Source organism: Gambusia affinis, linkage group LG23 (genome assembly GCF_019740435.1).
Source record: "Gambusia affinis linkage group LG23, SWU_Gaff_1.0, whole genome shotgun sequence".
NCBI classification, from domain to species: Eukaryota; Metazoa; Chordata; class Actinopteri; order Cyprinodontiformes; family Poeciliidae; genus Gambusia; species Gambusia affinis.
Genome location: NC_057890.1, coordinates 1,149,172 through 1,175,389, shown reverse-complemented (window position 1 = coordinate 1,175,389; position 26,218 = coordinate 1,149,172). Strand labels below are relative to the sequence as shown.

The following is a 26,218-nucleotide window of genomic DNA, read 5'->3' as shown; positions in this document are numbered from 1 at the left end:
ATGTGGACACATTGAAGTGACATCTGTAGACATCAGCTATTAAGGTGGGTTAATGGGTCTTCCAGATGGAGAATGACCTTCAGCCAGAGTGGCCCAAGGACAAGGTTGATGTTTTGGCAAGGCCATCTCAAAGCCAGAGCAAGATTACCCAGAAACCTGACCCATTTTCACCAGTTCTGCCAGGAGGAATGGGTCAGAAATCCTGCAAACTAATGGAACAAGCTCGAGGAAGGAACCCCTGTAAGGTTTAACTAAGGCAGTTAAGGGCAATGCTAGGAAATACTGCACTGTACATTTCATACAGTTCATCTTGAAAGTATTCATGGCGCTTCACTTTGTCCTCATTTTGTGATGTTACAACCTTTGATATATTGGTTTGTGAACCTGCTCTGATAAAGTTTGGTAAGTGAAACAACCACCATCATGACAAAAAGACTCAAAGACAAATATTACCTTGGAGGAATCTGAATTTATTAACTCTAATTCTAATGTAAGAACCAATGTTTCAGATTTAAGAGTGCAAGATGAAAATACATAGGATGAGACATCAGTCTTTCAGCTCATCTGACCCACGCTCCACATAATAGGAATACAGTCAAACAGCCATTGTTATATTCTTGGCAGTGAAGCTTTGAGGTCAAGAAGAATTAACACATCACATGGTGCCAAACAGAAAACTCCCAACTCATTCAGAGCAGACTCTGGTGAAGGATCTTCAAAGTCTGTTGCTTCCTGCTCGGAGCGTTTAAGGAGATCCTTTAGGAGAATGGCAGAGCCAACCTTTAGACACAAAATAATGCACGCTTCCTTCACACTGACAAAAAAGACAAAAAGGAAGACAAAAAAAAACCAACTGTTACATCTGTTTCCACAAAAACATTTATCAACAAACAAAAACAAAGAAATCGATCTTCTTTATCTTCACAAAGGTCTGAAAATCAGTGGCTGATTTTCAGACAAAAAAATCAGTGGCTGATTTTCAGACAAAAAAAATCAGTGGCTGATTTTCAGACAAAAAAAAATCAGTGGCTGATTTTCAGACAAAAAAAAAATCAGTGGCTGATTTTCAGACAAAAAATCAGTGGCTGATTTTCAGACAAAAAATCAGTGGCTGATTTTCAGACAAAAAATCAGTGGCTGATTTTCAGACAATCAGTGGCTGCTCTGCCAAGAGACAGGGCCGACTGACAGACTGCTACAAGATCTTGTCTGCATAGTTAAAATCAGTCACCCAGCTGTTGTTAACTTAGCTGCTATATTTAGTAACTTTTCACACAAAAAAACAAAAAAACCCACTGTATCGGCAGGTCAGAGTTTTTAAAGATCGGCGATCGGCCAGAAAGCTGCAGTTGGTGAATCACTAGTATTTTTAGTAGTGCTGTATGATTCCATAAAATTGTAACATTGACATCAGTTGTGATTAGCCCTCTGTCTTTAGCAATAATAACCGACTAAACAGGCTCAGATAATTGCAATATAGTCCCTCTTACTATTGCATCCGAGCACCCCTTTGCAACTGTGATATTAAACACACTGGTATTGTGTTGATGCCGGTCTAATGTATTGTGTAGCTCTAGTGTTTAACTGTCATCATATCAGGAGGATCTGATGTTGGCCTTCTGCCCTTTCCCGTCTCTGGATCCTGGTCAGTGGGACATTGTGCTGCAATAAAGCCAAGCTGCTGTCAAACACTTACTGCTTAAAGAAGTTCTCGGGTCTTCTGCAGTAATGGCCGAACAGCGGGAACAAGTTTCTGGTCATGTCGAACTGAAGCTGAGCTGCTCCACCATCACTGAAGTGATTAGACAAAATAACCTGGCAGACAGAAACAATTCATGAAATGATTGGCAGCACTAATAAGCACTTAAAGATGTTAACAGCTTCCCAACGATGACAAACCGCTTCAATTTCTTTCAGTCTGGTTTCCATAATTACCACAGCACTGAGTTTGCCCTCATCAAAGTGTACATTCATGACTTTGTATTTTTATAATGTAAAGCACTTTGTACTGCCTTCTGCTGAATGGACTACAATAAAAGACTTGACTGATATGATATATTTTTGTGTGCCCAGAAAATATACAATACTGCCCCTCTAATAAGTGGCGTAAAATACCTGCACTAACGGTTCAATAGAATTTATTAAGAATTTTAATATTTTGGGAAAGAAAACCACTCTTCAAGGCAAATGGACATAATCCTGATAAAACTGGACTAACACTCTTGGCTTCAAACATTTTCTGTTATGTAAAGAAGAAGCAACTAGCCTCTTGGCTCAGACAAGATGTCCCAGCTCAGCAGATAGCACAGAGTTCTGACCCAGACATACAGCCTGCGGAGACAGATGGAACAGGATATATAGTTGACCCTAAAACCAGGTCCCATGTCTATTCAGAGCAGACGAGACAACAGCCCTCTGCTCCACCTTGTGTCTGTCTGCTCACCTTTTGAAACTAATAAAGCTAAAGGTCTGGTGGGGTATGGCTCTGCCAGCTTTACAAATCTACACATTGACATCTTGGATTGTTGTTGTTTGCAAAAGTTCTTAACTTTCTTACAAGACGATCTGCACAGAGAGGACTTTTATTTACGCTGTAATTTGTTGTCTCTGTGATCAAACACTGGCTATTGTTTTGTTTTTAATGTAATCTCTACTGAAAGAAGCTACCATGTCCTAACTTAAGTGTGAAAGCACTGTGGGCATAGTAAAGTCTCTCACCATATTAGATCAGTTAAGCTGTGAATATCACAGAACAGAAACATCACTGCTCTCACCTCTTGGTAGATGAAGTTGTCCAGTTTCTCTGCCAAACCCTGCCAGGCAAGTTGGAACAGAGAAACACTCAGGACCTGATGAAGGTTCAACAGTCTGTCCCTCACGCAAAGCATCATGGGACACGCTGAACTGGACAGGGACATGGCAGACTGGTCTTGAGGAGGTGGAATGGACAACCATCTACGACAGGAAAAAAAAACACAATAGCCATCTATTCTGATGAACCTTTATTTTGAAAAACATTCACAATAAAAACAGGGTCAAATATTGAAAAAAGGCCCATTAAGCAGAACAAAAACCACCAGATTTGTGACTGTGTGTGGCACATTAACAGACTCACCTTTCCTGACAGTATGGCTGGGCTTTTTCAGCCGTGTCTCTCATTAAAAAGTGCAGCAGTCTTCCCAACATGTCTCCCTTCAGTCGATCCAGTAGGGACAGAAGACCATCAAACAGAGACCCCTCCAGGGAGGCCAGACGCCCAACTTCTGTCATCTCCAGGCTGCCCAGAACCTCCTGCTGTCCCAGAGAAACCGCAGCTTGCTGCAGCTGGAGGAAAAACTGGAGCACACACACAGGAAGCAGTCACACATTCTGTAGCCTTCAGTTCCCGTCATTCCTCTGCAGCTCTGGCTTCATGCTTAGCGAATGCTTTACTTGTGAAACTCAGGATGATTTTACTGCTCTTGTTCTGCTCAAAAGCTCATCATTAAGAGGTGAACACAATTTTCTGCTAGAACTGCAGTCACATAAACCCATACACACCACATTGTCCCCCCAGTCTCTCAAAATGGTTGAAATGTAGTTGACTGCATTGAGGATGGCGCAGTACCGGACCCCCAGTGGGCAGCGGGACTCCTCTTTCATCACCTGGGAACAAAAGAAAAAAACTTTTATTGTAGTGGGACATTCAGTAGTCCTCATGTTGGACATTCTGGTTGTTCCTGATGTCGCAGAGCGGAGTGTCTGATTCCTGATCCATGCTCTCGAAGGCCAGTGAAGTTTTCTTGCTAAATCATGATTTTATGGTTTTCAAAGCATTATGAAACAAGTTTTTTATGATGGCTTACATCCAGAGTCATCCTTACCTGAGTTAATCGTATGCGGAAGTCATCAACCAATTCCTTCTGCAACCCAAAAAACCTGAGCTGTGCTGCAGGACTGGGCAAGGCCCGATAACGTTCTGTAAGTTTACAACCAAACACAATTAGCTGACAAAAACTGTTGGAGGAATCTATACTATAATTAAATATGTAGTTCTCTTTTTAAATGAGCTTATTGTGGCTTTTAGTTTTGGCAAAACTTTACCCATTTTTTATCTCTGGGTCAGGAGAGGTTTAAAGACACAGTATTATGTATTTTCCAGTCCCACAGTGCCATGTTATAATATAATCAAGTTACTATGTTACCTTTGGTTGTTATAAAAATGCTATTTATATCAAATATGACTTATAAGAAATGTCACTTGATGATTTAGCACTTTGAAATTGGGCCTCCGTCTCCTGCTTTTTTGAAACTCCGTCTTCATGAAGTCATCACAATATGGCTCCTCTATTAATCCTTTAACAACATTTTACCAGGATTGAACTGAGAAGTAGCTCCTATAATGAGCTCAGCTGATGTGCAGTTCCACCAGGTGTTTGCTAATTGCTGCTGGCTAGTCTGAAGGAGCAGAGTGGGTAAGTTACTATGGAGGGCTGCTCTGTGAGGAGGAAGTCATGAAACTTGTAAACTTTGAAGGTGGCGCTAGGTCCAGCCAGGAGCTTAGCACAGCTGAATGGTTGCCATGGAGATTAAAGGATTTGAAGACAACAGGTTGAAGACAACACTCCAAGTATGTTTTTGATGAGGGAATAACATATTATGATGTATAACATAAAAGGTCAATTTTAAATAATACTGTCCCTTTAACACAGAATGGGACACTTTTTACTTATTTGCTTCAAAATCTTCTTACTCCTGTTGCTTTTCTACCTTATCTATAATCATCAAAATGAACAAAAACCCTTTGCAGATTATAAATTATTATAGATGAGTCTATATCTGGTAACTGACCAGCTTGAGGAGGTTTTGAGTTTACACAACTTGGTCATACCAACACATTTCTCAGCTTCTATGTGTGAAAACATGATGAAGTCATACCTGTGATGACTTGCAGGAGAGTCATGAATGTCTCTGCACACTCTGGTGCCTTCAGCTCATCCATGTCACTGATGTCTTTGTACTGAGATGTCCAGGCTCCCTCAGCTGACAGCATAGCATCCATCTTCTCCACAGCCACTGTGGGCAGACGGAGAGAAAAACACAGGAAGTGATGCATGCAAAGTGGAGGACGCTCCATGTTGCCTGGTGTTCTGGTTCATAACATCATCTCTAAACCACAAAAAGGACAAAGAAATTAAAATTACAGAATCATGGGCAAAATTGATCAACTAGCACATCACTGTTTGATTTAGAATTTTCCAGCACATGTCAGAGTTGTTTCCTACATAGACAGGATGCAACATGAGCACGGCAGTCAGGTAAGAACTCACTCTTCCTCTCCACGGCGAGCCACTTCTGAAGGAAGGCGTCGTCAAGTAGGATGTGGAGCAGAGCGGGCAGCATTGCCGGGTAGGAATGATGGCTTCTCAGGTCCTTCTCAAACTGTAGCACCTCCTCCACTAGGTGGCAGAAGAGCCCATCATCATACAGCATTCGAGACGCATCACTGGCTACCTTCTCCTGGACTAAACACACCAAGCCTTGACACAGCGCCACCTGCAGGCAGACGGAGCCAACAGATTGATTCTCGTCACCCATCAGGAGACTTTGTTCCTTTTTTTCCTGAATTCAAAGGATTTGTAGATGAAACTTTCTGATGTTAAAACCTAAAGTTATACATTATAAATTTAGGCAAAACAAAAACTTGAACTTTAAGGTTTTAATTTGGATAAATTAAAAATAAAAATATCAGGTGTTAAAGTTAAAATAAATATATTTAAACATTTTTTAATCGACTTGTTGAGAGCATAGATCTAATTTCCAAGAGTGGATAGCTGTACAATTTTAGCTGTAAGACATCTAACAATCAAGCAGTCCAACCATTAAAAACATGAAATTTAAATTCAGCGAGACCAACAGCCTAACGGTCTGAGAGAGGAATAAATAATTACATTTATAATGAGTACCTGCAGTTCCATTCTAGGTTTTCAGAAAAGATCTTCACATGTCTAAGGTAAGTACTGCTAGCTAAGCTAGAACTGATCTCAGTGCCAGATTTTATTTACCACAGTCTGTTTCATTTTATTTCTCTCTTTTATAATCAACATACCTTGGCACTGATGGTTTGTCCGGACCGGTCAAAGACTGGCTGAACCTTTTCCTCCAGGAAGGTGGCGCTGTTCTCCATCCATTTCAGAACCTGAGTGAGGTACCACTCTGGCTGGAACACACACAGTTATCAAACTCTTCTAAAGCAGGGAACCAGTCTAGTTAGTGTAGAGCTGAACTCAAATGGCTCATTGCCCCACACACAGTGCTTCATTAGAGAAGGTACTAAACCAAACAGGAAAGTGTTAAAAGGAGGAGTCCTAAAGGGCATATTAACAATAAAACTCCTTTTATTATATTCAGTCTACTGCATTTTCATTTCCTCAACAGTAAAAATGATTCTTTAATTATAAATATGTAAGTGAAACTCAGCCGCAGTATCAAAAATGTCAATTAAACTCCAGTGATATACATGAACTTTCAAAGCACAGAAACACTTTTAGGTCGAGATGGAAAGAAAATAACTGACAGGAAGATTAGAACCAATCCACAGAGAGATTGTCTCATAGTTAGCTTACAGTTAACAAATAGAAAACAAAGAAACAGTAAAAAAATATGGAAGCAAGTTGGTAGAACATCTTCTAAACATATAGGTCATTAAGGAGGAAGACTTCAAGTTTATATTACTTTTCATTCTGAGAGTAAATGTCACATAAAGGAACCAGGGAGACGAGTTAGGGTTATGACATCAGCTCCGCTGTGCGTTGAGTGTTCAGTGCAGGACAAACCTTATGTATGGAGTTGGTTTGGCGATTTCCATAGAAGTGGTATCTAAACCTCTTGGTGAGCGGCTGCAGCATGATCTGAATGGGCAGACAGAGGGACGGTGCTGCGGGGGGCAGGGTGGATGGTGGCGCTCCTTCAGTGGAGGCTGAAGCCCTCTGAGATATGAGGTCATCGCTTTGAGGGGCGGTTACAGAAACCAACAGCCTGATGAAAGTCAGTCAGTGTTTCTGCTAAAGGCTTCATGATTTAAACTTAGCATCAGGAACAATAGCTGAATTACTTACTGTAGCATTAAATAATTTAAGTCTGTTAAAGGGGAATCTCAATAGATTAGAATATCACTGAATGTTCATTTATTCATTCAAATCAACTCAAAAGAGAGAATTTTACACTCACACAACATTATTTTTGTTGATTATTACTACAAGCTTAAACTCAAAACTCATTTTAAAAATCCTCTTATGAAATTCCATTTTTACTGAAGAACAATAAAAAACTTATTATTAAAAAAATGCTTTGTTATAGTCACATCTATGCAATGACAGATGTACAGGTTATTTAGTCCTCTACATGAACAGTCAGCCATAAACAACCACTGCTAAAGAAACTGACTGTTTACAGAGAAGTGGACCACAATGTATGGGAAGTTGAGTGAATGAAAAAAAGTTAGGCAGAAAAGTGTTCACAAGAAAGTTGGACAGGAGCAGCTTTAAGAAGATTGCTATGCCATGAAAAGGTAGATGGCGCCCCCTGGAGTCTCAATAAAGGAAGTTCTCAGACTCGGATGTAACTGGTTTTGAAGCAGCCAAATTGACTTATGATTCATTTTCCATATGTACCAGAGGCCCTAACTGGAAACACTTTGTTGCCAACTAGAGGCTGGAGTTACTCTGAGTTATACCTTGTTTTCCTAACAACCCAATGTATTTACCTGACCTGTGTGCCATGTTGAGATTGACAATCTCTACTCAGTTCAGGCTCTGCTTCATGGTTAAACTCAAACTTAAAATCAAAATGTAAGATACAGTCGGATTCAATAAATCAGAGTTCTGATGAGGTCAGGCTAAAAGTACAACAACAACCCTTAAGCAATTATTAAACACGCTTTTCCCACATTTCTGCATTCAGCGGTTTTTGATGTAATATTCTAATTGTACTGAGCAGCTCTGTACATGTGAAAGGATACGAGGTCTGCAGAGCCAGCAGCTGCAGCAGCAGTCCCTCCAGCTGGCTGCTCAGCTCCTGGTAGTTAGCAGGTGTCGTCACTGACTGGTTAGGTGTGATGACGGGCCACTGCAGCTGAGCCAACACTTTCTCAAAATCACTGTGACAGAAATAAAAAGGAGAATCAGACTTCTGAAGAGTCTGACGTCCTGAGTGTCGGGGCTTTGAGGCAGAGCTACCTGGTCAGTCGATCCTTGATGATGTTATGCCAGAAGCAAAGAGTTTGCCGGAGAAAATCACGAAGATGGGAACATTGGGATTGGTTTAAACCACAGTCCAGGGCTGCCATGTTCTCTACTCCTTTTATGGCGTCCCACACACTGTTGATCATCAGAGACTGCTGGACTGCAGCACTGTGGACACAGCAGCACACACACACACACACCTTACATGTGATGCACAAAACTGTTTCCTGAACTCAATCAGGAGACAAAGTCACACACAATGTTTTCTCCTTCCTGCACTGTACCATCATATTCATTCTTAGTCTCTAATACAGAGCCTGGTTGACCCCCAAGACTTCTGGGAAAATATTCTGTGAACCGACGAGAAAAAAAAAAAAAGGAACTTTTTGGATTTGGTCTAAAAGAGGCTGACTCTCAGTCTTGCATTTCTCTCCTTGTATTTAATGACTAATCCAGATTCTTAACCATCTCTCCTGGTTTACTGCACCTAAGCTCCTCTATGTGGTGAAGGCACTTCAGGTATTTCATGGATCTCTCTATGAAGTCCACATGGTTACACATCTGGCCCAGATCCTCCATCCACTGCTTGGTCCCCTGTAGGTGCTAGAGAAGAGCAACAAGACCATCATAAATACAAACATCATAAAACACACATAACATGACTAGGGTTGAAATGATTAATCATGATGAGTCAATTAATTACATAATCCTCAATTAATTTAGTAGTTGTTTCTATGAGCTCTACTGTGATGGACAGGCAACCTGTTCAGGGTGACCCCACCTGTCGCCCATTGATGGCTGGAGATAGGCACCAGCACCCCTCACGACTCCAACGGGATAAAGGTGTAAGAAAATGGATTAATCATTAACTGGAATGTACAGACTAAAAAAAACCCTACACATTCAGAGTTGCAACTCTCCCTGAACTGTAAACAATATTTAAACATTTTGCATTTAAAATAAAAACGTCTTTGTCTGTAAATATGTTTAACTTCACCTGGTTCAAACTCACTAAAGGAAGCAGTTATTGCATTTTAGCAGTTAAAATGACTATTTTAGCATTTTTAAAAAACAACTGGGTTATTTGTTTATTTGGATCTTTAATTTATTTCTTATAATGTATAGAAAAAGTGGTTAAATGACAAATCTGTAGAATGAGGCAATTGTTTTATCCAGCTAACTGATTAATCGTCAAATAACTGATTGCTGAAATAATCATTAGTAAAAGAACAGAAAGAAAATACATGGAAGCAACTGGACAGACAGACTGTGGTAAAATTTCTAGATGATAATGCAGCATCAATCAGTGGGTACTGTTCACACGTTAATCTAGGTTTAAATCTGACCTTTGGACACATTGACCTAAAACTATGTCAATCGCTGTTTCTAAGAGCTCTACCTGCTGCAGCCTGTTGGAGATGCGCTGCTCTCTCTGCAGCAGCTCGTCCAGAGAACATCTGACCTCCACTGCAGCAGAAAGAGCTGCTGCAACTTTAGGAGGACCAGAACTGCAAACATTCACAACCTGAATTAAAAAATGAGACATTCACATTAGATTTTATATTGTCATAAACTTGTGTTTACTTTTGTGTTTACTCAGAGTTGAGCCAACCGACCTGCTTCTCCAAAGCTTCGGTCTCCTCTCGGATCTTTTCCAGCAGCTCACAAACATTCCTGGAGGATTTCAGGATGTCGCTCTGCTCCTTCTCCAGGACTCCAGAAAGTCCGTAGTCCTCCTGCTCCCCCAAATCACCAGGAACTCCTCCATTCCCTTGATAAACCTTCTCTTTTAACTGCTCGCTACTTTTTCTCACTGGGGAGTCTTGTTGCTCTTCTGTAACTGCAGCCATTTTCCATTTAATCTACCGCGATGACGTTGTCTTTCCGGCGAGTACAAATCGAATGTTAAAGTTATTGCCCCCTGCCGCTTCGGGGTGGTATGAAAGCAGAATGAAGGCCAGTGTTTTGTTTGTTTTTATTGACTTGTATTATGAATTGAAGCACACTAGAATAATATCCAAACATGAAATCCGTTCGGCTAGGATGAATATCCAGACCAACGTGAAAAGCAATAAAAAGTACATATTTGGAAAACATAAGCAGAGATTAAATCACATTGGCAATGTCAACATTATTTGATGTACTTTGTACATCAAAGTACACCAATTGGTTTTTAAGTATCAAAAATCATCAAAGCATACAATAAAATGTCAACATAGACTGTTTATTAGAGTAAACAGGTGTTGATCTACCTACTGGCACAGATTGCATCTGCTGGAGAAAAATGTTTCCGTTAGATTTGAATGACCCAAAATGCCAACCTTCAGCTTCTAGAATACACTATGGATGATTCAAATGAGTTTTTTTTTAATTATTACAAACTAATAACAAACATAAGTCCAAATGCATGGAAGATTTACCCGATGATTATCTACATAATAACTATCTGTCTGGCACTGTCCACCTGTCAGTGACATACAGAAATATAAAGTAAACATAACAGCATAAACAATCAGGTAGGTAGACTTCCCAACTCTTCCAGGAAAGTTGTTCATTATGGCAGGAGCACTGACTTTGTGACTAACACCCTCCACCTACAGGGTGTCACATTCTCTGAAATTAACAGTGATATTTAAGTCAGATTTATTTGCAGACACATTTCAGCAACAATGCAGTTCAATTACAAAACAAGCAATAAACAATGCATTTTGTCAAATACCATCTTCAAATTCATCAAGAATAATAACCTGGCAGGTGCACATCAAATATATTCACCAGTGTTCCAGTTTTTATCAATTTCAACAAACTCAATGTTTCAGCTGTTTTGCAGTTTTCTGGAAGTTTGTTTCGGTGAGTAATTTAGATATTTAATCTTTCACAACAACAACAAAATAAATACAATACATTTCTTTTACATTTTTACATCTTACCATCTTTATTTCACAAAAGATATGTATGTATGTATGTATGTATGTATGTATGTATGTATGTATGTATGTATGTATGTATGTATGTATGTATGTATGTATGTATGTATGTATGTATGTATGTATGTATGTATGTATGTATGTATGTATGTATGTATGTATGTATGTATGTATGTATGTATGTATGTATGTATGTATGTATGTATGTATGTATGTATGTATGTATGTATGTATGTATGTATGTATGTATGTATGTATGTATGTATGTATGTGGGGGTGTACGTGTGTGTGTTGTTTATAAGACAACTTTGGAAGTTCAGTTTCTAAGTTCCAAAAAATTTCACAATCTCCAATAATTTACTCTTCTTTACTCCAAAGTTCTGAACATTTATAAACTTTTAGTATAGCATTTAAGACTCCACTTATATCTTTCAGCAAAAGATATCTTTCAAATATCCATTGTTGCAACACATCAACAAGGTTTCTTTAATTGTTTGTCTAACAGAAAATACTTACTTTCTGTAAATATGGATTGAAAGGTCAGATCCAGTGACTGTAGTGTCCTGTGGGCATTTGTGAATGAAACTTTGACCTCTTAACTCTGCAGGTCAGTCTAAAAATGACAACATGAGAAGATCTGCCTGACAACACAGCTTTCCATGGAAGCCTAAGTGTTGTTTGTCTGCACATGTAGCTTGGTCACATGAGGAATCAGCATTCAATTATCAGTGAAACATCCTTGATAATGTACTGCTTTCAACCCCCCAAACAAATCAATGTTTTTATGAGATGAAGCTTTTTAGACTGAATCACATAATCGTCTTAATAAAGTAATGACATCCTTTTAGTACAACAAACCTTCAGCAACAGAGTGTAAAAGGATTGAGACATTATGATGAACATGCTGAGTCTGTAGGCTATGCAGAAAGAGTATATGGAATAATGAAGTAAAGCTTTATTTTGGAGAGAAAGGAAAAAGGGTTCTAAAAAGAGTTCAAAGAGAGAACTACTGGACTGGTGGGTTTACTGATTTGAATTGTGGACAAAGCACTGTTGTAGTTCGGATTAGTCAAGATCTCAAAAACAAGTTTTCTGGATACTAGCCCTCAGAGTTGCAAGCTTCCTCCCTTCTTCCTCCAAATGTACAAACATGGCTGACCTGCTTATACTCTGGGTTAGATGCAAGTATTTCACTCCAAAACATGTTCCTGTCTGAGACACAGAACAGCAAACCAGAAAGAGTGCCCTGTTGGGACATAGAAGGAGACTGAAGTGGTGTGGTTGGTGGAGGCAGAGCAAAAAACCTATTGTGTACTTATTGTGAGCATCTTCAGTCAGAGGCTTTTTCAGATTCAGTGCAGTACAGACCGCTGCAGATTTTTTCTGCCAACAGCCATCACCATCTTCAATAACTCTTTGCAGAATTTAAATCAATGAGTTACAACATTTAATTTCCCTTTGGGATTAATAAAGTATTTTTGACTTTGAATTTGAACTCAATTCACACCCTAGTCCTAAACCTAAACCCTAATCCAAAATCAGGATTTCTCCTTGTGGGGACCAGGCTTCAGTCACCACAAAGTAATATGTGTCAGGAAAATGGTTCCCACATAGTATTAAATCCATGGTAAACACACACATACATACATAACCATCAGGTTTATGAATATGTACATGATATGATGAAATGAGAGCGTATGTAAAGATATTCATGAACAGGTCAGAGTACAGTTCTGTCATCATTTTTACACCAAGGACAGTGAATTACAGACAGTCAGTCCAGGACAGCTACCTCTGGGCTCAGACAGGGTCATTAGGTCAAAGTTTATAAGCATTAAAATAAAAACATAAGCCATAGGATATTAACCTGTATGCATCATACATACTCTCCTATAGTATGTGAGTTTGAGGGACAGACATTAAAGAACATGAAGGACGGAGAACGAAAGCATGATTACAATCCTTTCAACCCCTAGAAATAATAAGAGCACAAAAGATGCTGTTTTAGAATGACTCATTGTTCTCAGGGTTGGGCTCACAGTGATCTAACTGATCACTCAGATGCCCCCATTTTCCTTCTCCTCCCCATCCTTTCTTAACATCCCCCTCCTTATTTTTGCTTACCAGCCAAATTATCAGTGAGGATTTGTATAAAGCCTCTGCTGTCTTGAAACTGAAGCATTCATTTCTGCACCAGAGACAGAAACTCTTCTGCTTCTACAGGATGTCTGCACACATCAGACCAGGCAAGTATCATGCATGAAAAAGATTTATGTCTGTCTCTTCACATCCCGTCTAATTTCTCAGTCCGTCACTGCATGAAGTTTTGTCTTTTTTGCTGCTTTCTGAAAAATCCATTTTAATATTTTGAAAAAAAGGAGGCAAATTTAGGTTTTAATATGGAAAATATGGAGAAAATATATCAAGTCATTCATTTACTCACTGCCCATATTCTCAGAGGATCACTGTGGTGTTGTGACTTTTCTTGATATTCCAGTCTTTGTTGATTTTCCTCATCTTTCTCTTTCTTTGGCATTTCTTAGTCTCCCCCGTGTTGTTGGTGCTAATCTACCTGGCACTCTGCAGCAGGCTGAGCAGCATGAGAGCAGCATCCAGCTGCACCAATGGCCAGACTGGATGCCACTTCCTCTCCCTGGCCAACCTGTTTGACCGGGTCATCCAGCACTCAGCCAAGATGCATGGCATTTCAAATGACCTCCACTCCGAATTTGTAAGATTTTTTCTTATTTCCTGAGGATTTTTAATCATTCATATCAGAGTCTCTTTGACATACTTGTATTCTGTCGTTCTGAGTGTATTAATTGTGTCCAGTGCATTTCTACTCAATCTATCTATTAGATGTAACAGTCACGTAATGTTGGCTATGTCAGTGATTGGTTGGGATTATACAGTTTTGTCTGGTGAACTTTACTTTGCCAATAATTTAAAAAGAAGATTTAAATGAATTTATGAAGTGATCTTAGAACATACAGTACATTACTGTACTGTCTTACAACATGAAGTAGTCTAAGAGATCTGAAAAAATAACCTTTAAGAAACTGAATCAAAAATATCTCAGCTGTTCTTTTAGCCATGAGCATATTTAAACATAAAATATAGCTTAGGTGACCAAAGACAACAAGACAGAATACAACAAATCTGTAAGGTAATTTGTGAATGACAGTGTGACCTATATAAGTTTTTAACCTTCTGGATGCCATGCTGCGTTGCTTTCCAGATCTCATAGTTGTTTGAAAATGGTCCTAGTGGGCTCACCATCAGCTGATATGAGAAATCTGCTGATATGGCAGACTGACACAGCAACAGGCATTGCCAAGGAAACTCCACATAGGAACACAGACCTTTTTTCTTTTCTTTTTAAAAAAGAAAAACACAGACCTTGTCACTGGAGAATTTGATGCAGTTCTGACCATATTGGGCTAATAACTGTAATGCTCTTATAGGTGCTGCAACAAAGCAGATGGTGTCTGTAACGAAATATCTAATCTCACCTAGTAGATGGAATGAAGTCACATTTTGTGCATCAGTAAAAGACATGCCTTTCAACACATAGAGACATTCACCCACACCTGAGAATTAAATCCAGTGTCGAGGGTCTGTTTGCATATTTGCATATTTGAGAATGACATCATCAGGTCATACTTCAAATAGAATTCAGATGGGTATTTGTCACAATGACTAGCATCCCATACTGCTTTTCTAAACTGCAGTGAAAATAACAATACTGATAAATTGAATTCTGATAGTAATAATTGATCATCTTGACTGAATGTATTCTAGTCAAGTCAAAGTTTATTTATATAGCACATTTACAGCCTGAAATGTGCTACCAAAATGTTTTGCAACAAACACATCACAAGTAGATAAATGACAAAATAGAAAATAAAATTAATTTTAGTAAAAATAATAAGACAAATATAAAATTGGCAAAGATACCAAAAGCTATTGGTATGAATTAAAAAAAAGCAATACTTAAATTTTAGCTGCAGCAATTTTCTTCTATCCTTTTTATTTTATTCCAGTCATGAGGGCCATTAGGACCAAACATCACTAAGGATGTCAGTTTAACAGGTTTAGAAAAGCATTGAGAGGAGCAGAATACATCTCTGTGTAATATGTTGCTCTCGTACAGCACCATAGACTGCAATATGCAAAATGCTCTCTGTAACCCGTCTTCCATTGCTCTTCTTGCTATTATTCAGTGATGCACATGCATATATACACACCCAAACAAAAAGCATCACGAATATTAATGACTTGCGTACTCTGTCCACAGATGACATTTAGAAGAAGCCTGACCTTTGACATTCTCATTTATGTCTACTCCATCAGGAACTCTACTTCCTTCCCAGTAAGAACCAGGTTGGTCGGGTCAGTCACAACTGCCACACGTCTACCATCCTAACTCCAAATGGCAAAGAGAATGCTCAGAGAATAGCAGTGAGTTAACCTTTCTGGAACTTATTTCCTCTTCCTGACATCCGCTGTCTACATCATAGTGAAACGTCATGTAACCTTTTGGGTTCCCCTTCAGTTATTACCTTTTACAACACACAACTGTGCTACATCCCCCTTTGCTTTTCAATACAGTGGTTTAAGCAGTTACTGCGTACAGTTGTGACGATGAACAAGCCCTCCTGACTTTTGTATCTTACCATGTTTCTGCATGTCCTGCTGCTCTGCAGAGAGAGGAACTGACCGAGGTGATTCTGAAGCTCCTGGTTGCGTGGCGGGAACCTCTGTGGCATTTTCATCAGAACATGGCTCAACACCATGAATTTAACAACTTCAGCTCAAACAAGTCCCTGGAAATGAGTGACATGGTGCATGAACTACGCAGGGGTGTGCAGAAAGTGGTTGAGAAGGTACATGCCTGCACATATGTCCTCATAATCGACATCACAAAACAAGATGAATGAATCTGATCCGCCTTTATTACAGATTGAGAGACGTAAGGAGATTCTTTATATTTATCAGATTAAGATATATTTTACATCACTAAAATAGACCAGGAACCTTTTTAATTAACAGGATATTTTATTTTCTCATTAATCACACTGTCCCAATGAAATAAATAATTAAAAATAACAGAAACCGCAGACTAATGCATCAATAATTCTACTCTACGCAATCTGATGGGGGAAAAAGAGAGGACATTTTTAAGAGCAAATTGAAATATTATTTACAATGAGTTAGGTCTCTTGCTATTTTCTACAGACTTTGTGGGCAGTCATGAATTCCAATATCAAACATTAATTTGAAGGGAAGGAAAATGGTTGATTTCAAAGTTTCGGAATAACCTAACCTCTCAGAGTTCAACTTCTAAGACAGAACAGAAATAGTGACTGCATGTTTTGTGAAATAAAATGGTTGGCTTACTGATGGAGGTGACAGTCCAGTCTTAGCTTGCCTGACGGGTAAACCTGTTCCCAATGCTCTGGTTCTGATCAGGCAATCATTGGGAGATTTGAAGTGATTTGAAACACTGATATTTCAAGACAAAGGAAACTATAGCTACATGGAATATAAATAGTTTCAAAGGAACATGGTGAAAATAGTTCTGGTGGGTCTGTGGCTTTGTATTTCTTATGAGAGCTCTCATAGAGGGTACTGCATGGCTTATGTTTTTGTTGGTTTTTGGTTCCTAAAGTCACTAAATTTAGAACAAAATGCCTCAGTGCATTTAACTGTTACTGTTTGATAGTCCTTGATGTTAACTCTACTCATCCACCTGATTGCCAGAGCTGTAGACTACTTTACCTGTTTTTTCCCAAACCATGTTTTTTGAAGACAGATGAGTTGAACATGATATTTCTTTTTAAGAAAGTTGTTCAGTATCCCAAATAAACATTAAGAAGCTTTTATGATTGTATTATTTGTGGTTTACTATCAATAAGAGCATTTTGGTATTGGTTAGAAAGTTGAAATAATAATGTGTGTTCCTGTGCCTAAGATGCAGATGCTGGGAGTAATAAGCAGTTCTCTTGGTAACCTGGGTTCCCCGGAGGCTCTGTTGGCATCCGACAGGGCAGAATGGCGACTCATGAATGACTACGATCTCCTCTACTGCTTTCGTCGTGACTCAAATAAGATCCAGAATTACCTGAAGATCCTGAAGTGTCGAATTGTTCCAGAGCATGGGTGCTAAAAGGAACACTATCAAAGAGGTTCTGTTGGACTCTGTTACATCAGCATTGAAATGGAAATACGCCATAAAGAAACAATGTATATCCTGACTTACTGTGCGTTCCTTTTGACAACCATCAGGCATGAAGTAGCTACACTTGTAATTTGTTCAGTTCTGTCTTGAATGAAAACCTCCAGGTAGTCAGTTTACTGTGTACTTCATACTTGATTTCACTTTCAAAACTTCAGAAAAATGATGGTCATAATGTAAGGGTGCAGTGGCAGCACAAATGTTTACAAGTGTCATGTAAAATGCACAATGTATTGAAGTATGGTTGTATTACATAAAAATATTACTAGAAAAAAATATATTATTGTCTTTTCACCAGAGAAGAAATATGTGCAGTGTTTCCACCTTCCACCAGAGACTGTTCATGTTCATGTGGTCATAAAAGACCACATGCAAACAATAATCAGTTTTCTTTATGTATAGTCTTTGGATAATGTGTCATCATATCTTTGAATGGCAAGTTTTGAGCACAAAATAATGGTGTTAAGTGTAACCTATGACCATAGTAAAAGTTCACTATTATGTGTCTCAGTTGGCCAGTGAGAACAGAAAAGTGTCTACTTGACACTGATCTTGGCATTTAGTCAAACAATCCACAAAAATCATGAACTTCAGTTAAAAAAAATTTCAGACATCAAAATTATATATTTTTTTGTCTTCATGAAAATACCAAAAGATAAGACTCCGTGAGGCAAAGTCCGTCGCTGACAAGGCTCTTCATGAATGAAGCCACTATGATGTATTTACTCTCAGCCCCTCTGGAAGGCCTTAAATCAAGCTGATAAACTGGCTTGGTCCATTGACTTGCCTTTTGCTGTATATTTTCATAAATACATGTAATGACACCCATCCTAAAAACCTGTGGTATATATAAGGATGGGGTAATCATATCTAAATTGGGGACATTAAAAATCAATTTTAATTCTGCACTGTAGTGCAAAACGTTTGAAAATATTTTACTCATTTTGTGATTGCAAACCTACCATTTTAAAATGGGTGTGTAGATTTTTGGCCACTGGATGCAGCCTAATTTTGAAACTACTTACGGGAAAGTTGCCAATAAAAAAAAACAGCAGAACATCCAGTGAATATGAGAGGGAGAAGAAGATGCTGCGTTTATTGTTTGTTAAAGGCAACTAGATTAAGATAATGTAAATAATACTAAAGTGGAAAGAAAAGGAATTTACAATGATTATGTAAGTGGCACGTGGGCAGTAATGCACAACAAAACCAGAGAGAGGCGATAGAGCAAGTTAGATCGCCAGTAACTCCTAAAGAAGAAGAAGAGGAAGTCCATGTTTTCCAGCATGTCTGCGATTGGGATTCATTTTGGTTATACTTGTGCCTGTGTGGCCGTGTTTAAGGTGAGCAACTCGCAGTCTTTAACCACGTAAAATGTTTAAGAGCTGAGCTTCATGTTGCTGTACGCGGAGAGGACGAGCAGTAATGTCTGTTCCGGTAATGATGCAAGGCGTCGTGGTAAAATGTAAGCGTTAGCAGCAGCAGTCTAGTGGTCTTTCAGAGAAGAAGAGAAATTGGGAGAACCAGGAGGCTAGAAGATCAGAGAGGAGTGAGGGGTCCAGGTTTGTTGAAGACTCGCCAGGTTCAGCTCAGAGGGGAGCTATAGAATGTCTACACGCTAGCAGTTCCACACGTCGACGAGGTCGCCGTGTTGGGAGGGTGGTGCTTTCAGTCACCACTCCAGTTTGTCACGTTATTACCTTGACCAGAATAAGGCATTTAGCTTATCATGGTAATGTGTTATAAATTAGGACATAACTTTGTAATTTTGAAACATGTATGCTTAAAAAAATAAATCCAGGATCGTTGTTGAAGTTGACGAAAAATAAAAATCATCCATTTCTTGTTCAATAAAGAGTTGGGTGGAAGTGAATATTTCTTACATCTGATCATTTACCTCATCATTTATTTGATTGACTATATATTCTACCTATAAACTGTTACCCACAACAGCAAACTATTACTGTTTATATATGTATGATTAGTCTATAATCTATATGATGATGTTATGATATACATATTCATACTTTTAAACTACCTGAAATAACGATACGTATTTATCAGAATCTGCTTTATTTGCCAAGTTTGTGCACACAAAAGAAATTATATATATATATATATATATATATATATATATATATATATATATACACATATATACATACATACATACATACATACATACATACATAAAATGAACTGCTGGATTTTACAAATCACACTCTGTTTGTGTCCGGGATGAGTGTGGGGTCAGCAGAGACGTAAGCTTTCCTTTGCCTGACCCTTGACTTGTTCCAGTGCTGAATGGAGGGCTGGTCAGTCCTGCTGACCCTCTCTGCAGACCTGATTGGTCTGCACAGTTTGGACATGTCCTCTTTGTGGATGAACCAAACCACACAGTTCTGGACAAACAAGGTACAGACTAAATAACATCTATGTAGAAGATGACCAGCAGCCACTACATGTGTACAATGTGTCCATAATCCTGTTCAACGTGCAGCTAGTATATCATCCAGCAGTGTGCCAGCAATGGCTCTTCTTGGTCCCTAGAGCTGATTAACTCTCATACCTTTTCAAATCCTCGTCCTCTTTACTGTTGCTGCCTCCTGTCAAAGTACTCTACCCTATTCCCATTGCTTTGGTTTCAAAAGCTTAGCTCACTAAGCTCAAAAAACCTCATTGTATCAAATTATTTTTTGTCATCATATTATGTCTTGAAATATACTCAAGCTACACTTCTGACACAGGGTCCCCACATTCTGTTATGAGCCTGCCGGACCCCATAAGGATGTCTTCTTTGTTTCCTATTTTTATTTTTTGTTTTAATGAAGTAAAATGTGTGTCTTAGGATGGGCGTGCAGATGTGGTGGCTAACGATGCAGGAGACAGAGTCACTCCAGCTGTGGTGGGCTACAGAGATACTGAGCAGGTGAGTCATTTAGATCTGCTTTTCATTATTTCTATCTTATTTACTTTCCTAAAATTATTGCCAACAGAATCCTTTTTGTGTCTTTTCTGGTGTTCTGAAGCCGTGTCAATCTTACTGATTCCATGTGGGCTGTTTGTTTGTTTGCAGATTGTGGGAATAGCAGCAAAACAAGGTCAGGTCCGAAACGCAGCCAACACAGTTGTTAAGGTGAAGCAGGTTCTGGGGAGAAGGTAGGTCACCAGACAAGTATTTTGTTGTAGCTTCAGTAGAACAATGGCTCTGATCAGATCTGCAGGCCAAAATCTGAATTCTTATTAAATAAATTAAAACTCAAAATCTCCCACATTAATTGGCCTATAAACACATAAAGCAGTTCTTTAGAAATGACAAATCATTTTCTGGAATGGATATTTATTGAACATTTTGAAGTTGTCTTTTCAGCGAAGGTTATGTAACGAGCTTTATTTAGCCGGACTGAGAGGAAGAACGGCTCCTTGACAACAGCTCTGGACAATAATAGAGTTCTTTTCTCTGTCTTGATGGTTTAGGTTTGATGATCCTGTGACACAAACACACAAAGCAGAGACCAAATGCAAGGTACGTTGTGGCAGTCACATTAAGAGAAAAAAATCTAATTGTGTATTTATTTTTTTGGTTGTTGATGGTTTCCGTTATGTAAACTTTTCCATTATATGCCATTCTTCAACCCACATACGAGCCAGAGTGACAAAAACATAAAAACAAACAACAGGCCAGTTATAACATCTATTACCATCAATTGACTTGTGCTATGCTAATCCTACTGTTATGTAAAACATCCCATCATCAGGGACACATTCACCTGGTTCCTTCTTTTTTTGACTGGTGATAATTTTTTTTATTTATTGTTATTTTTATGTCTTCTACCTCTCTATTTGGAATAGGACTTTGGTTTCTTTCCTAAAATGCACTTTGCCAACAGAAACAAAGCTGTAACTCCATCTGACTTGTGGTTTGTATGTGCAGGTTATCAACAGAGAGCAGATGCCATATTATGAAATCACCTGTGGAGAGCATACAGAGCTTGTGACACCAGAGGATGTTGCAAAGCTCATCTTCAAGAAGATGAAAGGTAGTGTAAATTAAACTCACCCCTGTCTGTACCCAACAGCCAATCATCTGACTCCTTTGCTTTTTCCTAGAAACGGCTCAGTCAGCTCTGGGCTCTGATGTCACCGACACCGTTATTACTGTTCCCTTTGAGTTTGCACATGCTCAGAAACGTAGTTTGAGGTAAGATTATTATTATTATCTTGTGTATTATTATTTATGGCTTTGGAGGACAAATTCATGGTGTTCATCTTTCTTTAATTGACAGCAGTAAATTTGACTGCTGTGGTTTAGTAGGCAAAACAGTCTGGAGGTTTTCTGTAATATGCTGTAATATGCTGTAATATGCTGTAATATGTATATTTATGTAATATGCTGCCTCTCTGCCTCTCTTGTTTTGCAGAGAGGCAGCTGAAGCTGCAGGCTTCCATGTTTTGAGGATGATCCATGAACCTGCTGCTGCTCTGCTGGCCTATAACGTGGGACAGGACTACTCCTCTGGGAACAGGTACAGGGTGGAAACGTCTGGAAAACAACAGAGGAAAATTCAAAAGGCTGATTAGACATCTGTTGAACAAGCAATTAAGCAGGGGTACCTAATAAAGTGGCCAATGAGGGTGCCTCCACAGTCGTTCGTAAAATCTAAATTGCTTCGGGCGTCACTGGCTGCTGCTCAGCCTCTTCATTTATCTGAACTGTGCTGAAATGCCTTCAGTTCTAATGAGATTCAGCTTACTGAGTCTGATCTGAATCCTAAATGGATCGTCTTCCTCATGGGTAGAGTGTGTGTTGATGTTTGACCTTGTGGTTTTGTCCCAGTCACGTCCTGGTGTATAAGCTTGGAGGGACTTCCTTGAGTGTGACGGTGCTGCAGGTGAACGGGGGGATGCTGCGTGTGGTCAGCACCCGGACGGACCACAGCATCGGGGGGGAGAGCTTCACCCAGGCCCTGGCCCAGCACCTGGCCTCAGAGTTCAAAAGGTAGCTGCCGTCACAAACAACAACACAAGTCAGGTCCATTAAATACAGAGAAGAACGTTCAGTTAACGGCTTTTATTTTAAAGTTTTTTTTTATCAGAAGGATGCATATCAAGTGTTTATTTCTGCTCATGTTGAAACACTTACTGAAATGAAAACTCAAAATATTATATCAGGCCAGCAATACAGGATAGTGAAGCTTAGTATGAGTTTCACTTTTAGAATCTTATGATCAAAATAATTATCTTTTTGATTATTTGTAAAATATGGGTCTGTATCTTTGTGTTATGCTAAGGTTGAAGGTTAAACCTTGATGGGTTAATGAGCTCATAACATAAATATTTCAAATCAATAAAAACATGTGCATCTCAAGATCTTCATCAGGACTGGAGAGTTCAAATGTTCCCATAATTCCAGAGGGCATCTGTATAATGTAGGAAATATTGAGAGTTGCTTAGATACCAGGAACCTCTTTTCTCTGGACAGTTTTTCTCAACCGTCATGGCAGCCAGTTGTCTCTAACCTGGTTGTTGCCTTCCTGTGCAATTCCATAAAAAATATTCTGGTTTACAGAACAGTTTGGGCTTTCTCCCACTCACTTGGATTCCGTATGGTAGAATTTCTAATCAGCAAATACAAGAAGTGAATGATAATGTTGATTTTCTGTAATGTTTTAGAATTGTAGTCTGGCTGTAGTTTTAATGATGGAAGCTGTTCAGTCTGTGTTGGGTACACTTTCAAATATTAAATTGATATTAACAGCTGCCTCATTTGGATGGACCCTTCTCTCACAGCGCAGACAATTTCTGGTAAACTGGTGTACTACATACATCACAGGTAAATGTTAGCAAGTAGGTAAAATGTAAAACTTTAACAGAGTCCAGGCCTCCAGGATGGAATAATTTCTCAGTAGTCGAGGGTCCAGTAGCAAAGTGTTGAACCAAGCTGGTTTTCACCGGACTAAGACGTCTATTTTGTTGTGCAGAACCTTTAAACATGATGTGAGCAGTAACCCACGGGCCCTGCTGAAGCTCATGAACAGTGCAGACATGGCCAAGCACTCTCTGTCCTCCCTGGGGTCAGCCAACTGCTTCGTTGATTCTCTGCATGATGGCGTAGATTTTGAGTGCACCGTTTCTAGGTAAGCTGTCAGCGATGGCATCATGGGAAAGTTGATATTTGTTTCATTTTGTTACGCTTTGACCTTTTGGTTTGTTTCCCACAGAGCTCGATTTGAGCTGCTCTGCTCCACACTGTTCAACAAAAGCATCCAGCCAATCAGGTCGCTGCTGGACGAGGCAGGACTCTCTGCTGGAGACATCAATAAGGTGAGACAGGCTGACCCAGGCACAGCTTCATGCAAAGCACATCAAAAAATAACAAGTTTATGTTGAGAGAAAAAATAAAATGTTGTGATATACTTCAAAGATTATATTAATTTTGATCAATTATGGAAAAATGACCTTGTTTGGCTATCAGTTGCGCTTAGCCTGCTAAACCTGACTAGTACCTAGCCTGGTGTTTGGTCTGTTCTTGCTGCGAGCCGTTCAAAGTTGCACACAGTTCTGTGATTGTTTGCATGGTTGGATCCTAATAAGTGCTTCTAGCGCCATATCTTCTTCCACTCAACTTTCCACTCTGAAAAAACAGCTTGTTTACCAGTGCCTGCCTGCTCAGCATCTGTAAATCTGAATTCTGGCAGTTGGGTGGCCATTTTTGTTTTAGGTGGTTCTCTGTGGCGGATCGTCCAGGATCCCTCGTCTCCAACAAATGATCCGTGAGATGTTCCCGGACGTGGAGCTGCTGAACTCGGCGCCTCCGGATGAGGTGATTGCTGTTGGAGCAGCCATGGAGGCGGGGCTTCTGGTTGGCCGGGACTGCTTGGCCCCGGAGGAGGAGTCTATTGCCGTGGATGTTTCTGCTGCTGACATCCTCCTGAAGGTATCCTCATCCTTTTGAGTCATCTGCACTGAGCAGTCTGCACAGCATGGATGGCTTTCCCTTTGGAATATGACCTTTATATATATTACTATATATAAAGTGGATAAAATATTGTCATATTGTGATAACATTCCAAAACAGAAACAACAAGTTAAGTAGTGACTCATTTCCCCTCTTAAAATAGTGGAATTTATGGAATTAGCTTTTTTATTGTTTGAGATGGAAAATGAAGATATAAAGCAAAATATATTTACATCCTCTTTTATTCTGTTCTATAAAATGAGGATTAGGATGAAAGTGTTCTGCTGTGTGCTGCAGGAAGTGGATGAATCGGGAGCTGAGATGTTTAGTGTTCTCCTTCCTGTGGGAACTCCCCTTCCTTCGCGCAGACACCACACCTTCTCTGCTGAGGGCAAACTGTCTTCCCTCTGCCTGGAGGTTTATCAGAGGGTCGCCACGCAGCAGCCCCAAAAACTATCCAAGGTAATCAGAATTGTAGCTTTGTATGCAGGTGAGTTTTAGTATTTTGTAGTTTGATATCGTCGACTGAAAAAGCCTGCGATGCAGCTGCACATTTTCATGGAAGGTAAAAAATTTGGGCAAATTCATAAAAATATTATGCACCATCTAACTATTTGCACATGTTTGTGTTTAATATCCAGATTATTTTAAGAGACCTGCAGCCCAGTGAAGAGAACCACAGCATTGATGCTGTGATCACTATGAAAAGGTGTGTCCTCTGAAGCATCAGTGTGTTCAGTTCAGTTCAGAGTTGTGGAGAATTCTCGTCTGTGTGTTCTAGGGACGGTTCTGTTCATGTGTCATGTGCAGCGCAGAGCAGTGGCAAATCTGAGGCCGTCACCATAGCAGCAGCAGCATCATGAATTCACTTCATCGCCTTCCTCTCCGTGTTGCAGCGCTCCTCCTGTTTTCTACATCTTAATAAACTAATGCAATGTGTCTATGTCCGCTTCTCTGTGCATTCATACAGACATGGAATAATGCAGATTGCAAAAATGGCCACAAGATGTCGCACTTTGAAAGTTCTTCTGAGCTGGTTAGAGAGTTGGGCAGGGTGAGCAGGATATGATGCTGGAACACATTCAGATAAAAATGAAAGTAAAGTTCTGGTCAGGCTGTTTGTGGCTTTCGTCAGCTGTGATCACACTGAGATGGAAACTATTGTTTTTGCATTTTATATGAAATAATTAGTACTAAAAGTAGTTCTCTGGCTGGAAATTAGTGATGAGAAGAAACACAGCAGATCATATGATATGCTCTCGTCAGTTACATAATTATATCTCCTTGAAGAAGCCATTCACATTTATCGGAAAATAAACTGATGCGGATATTACAAAACAATGTTTCTGCATGAGCTAATGCATCGGAAATGCCACATTTAGATTTTTTTTTTTATCCAGCATCTATACTAGATCCTGTATCTTATCTGTTGCATCTAAAGAAAAGTTTTTATCCAACTTTCTCATATGTTGGGTTGCTGATAAGAGAAGGGCACTTCAGGTGTTCTTCTAGCTCACATGATGATGTTAAACCAGATTTGTTCTTAAACTGGGTCCAGGTCAGATTCCAGTGGAGTTACAGACGCACCTGTTTATTTTTATTTTTTTTTATTTTTTTTTTATATTAAAAAAAAATGTTAAAGCTATTACAGATTACAATATAGTGTTAGTATTAAACTATACTTTAAATCACTTTCTAGTCAATCCACCCAATTGAATCATTTTACTCTGGAGACATGTTCATTCAGTCGCACACACACCTACACAGATGCAGACAACTTGGGGTTAAGTGCCTTGCACAGGGCCACGTCTGTGTCGGGAAGAAAAGCTGCAACTGAACCCACATCTTTTCAGGATGTGAGTCCTACCCTCTA

General features: G+C 39.3%; 3 protein-coding genes across 3 annotated transcripts; 2 read left to right on the top strand and 1 right to left on the bottom strand.

The window, feature by feature from the left end:
- Positions 1-454: 454 nt before the first annotated feature.
- Positions 455-10,409, bottom strand: rint1 (RAD50 interactor 1). The gene is made up of 15 exons (XM_044107602.1): positions 9,839-10,409; positions 9,622-9,747; positions 8,710-8,825; positions 8,217-8,390; positions 8,000-8,137; positions 6,816-6,987; positions 6,089-6,199; positions 5,310-5,535; positions 4,918-5,055; positions 3,864-3,958; positions 3,541-3,645; positions 3,116-3,336; positions 2,775-2,955; positions 1,697-1,815; positions 455-814 (listed from the first exon to the last, which is right to left on the bottom strand). Exons 1-15 carry the CDS (start codon positions 10,070-10,072, stop codon positions 610-612), a joined length of 2,361 nt encoding a protein of 786 aa, XP_043963537.1. The 5' UTR covers positions 10,073-10,409; the 3' UTR covers positions 455-609.
- Positions 10,410-13,660: 3,251 nt separating this feature from the next.
- prl2 (prolactin 2) lies at positions 13,661-17,574 on the top strand. Its single transcript, XM_044107601.1, has 4 exons — positions 13,661-13,880; positions 15,503-15,610; positions 15,856-16,035; positions 17,124-17,574. Exons 1-4 carry the CDS (start codon positions 13,749-13,751, stop codon positions 17,316-17,318), a joined length of 615 nt encoding a protein of 204 aa, XP_043963536.1. The 5' UTR covers positions 13,661-13,748; the 3' UTR covers positions 17,319-17,574.
- Positions 17,575-18,615: 1,041 nt separating this feature from the next.
- hspa14 (heat shock protein 14) lies at positions 18,616-25,288 on the top strand. Its single transcript, XM_044107600.1, has 14 exons — positions 18,616-18,730; positions 20,236-20,316; positions 20,464-20,546; positions 20,865-20,913; positions 21,322-21,427; positions 21,498-21,588; positions 21,809-21,913; positions 22,225-22,386; positions 23,369-23,524; positions 23,609-23,711; positions 24,109-24,324; positions 24,643-24,807; positions 24,987-25,054; positions 25,127-25,288. The coding sequence occupies exons 1-14, from the start codon at positions 18,662-18,664 to the stop codon at positions 25,206-25,208; spliced, it is 1,536 nt and encodes a 511-aa protein (XP_043963535.1). The 5' UTR covers positions 18,616-18,661; the 3' UTR covers positions 25,209-25,288.
- Positions 25,289-26,218: the final 930 nt, after the last annotated feature.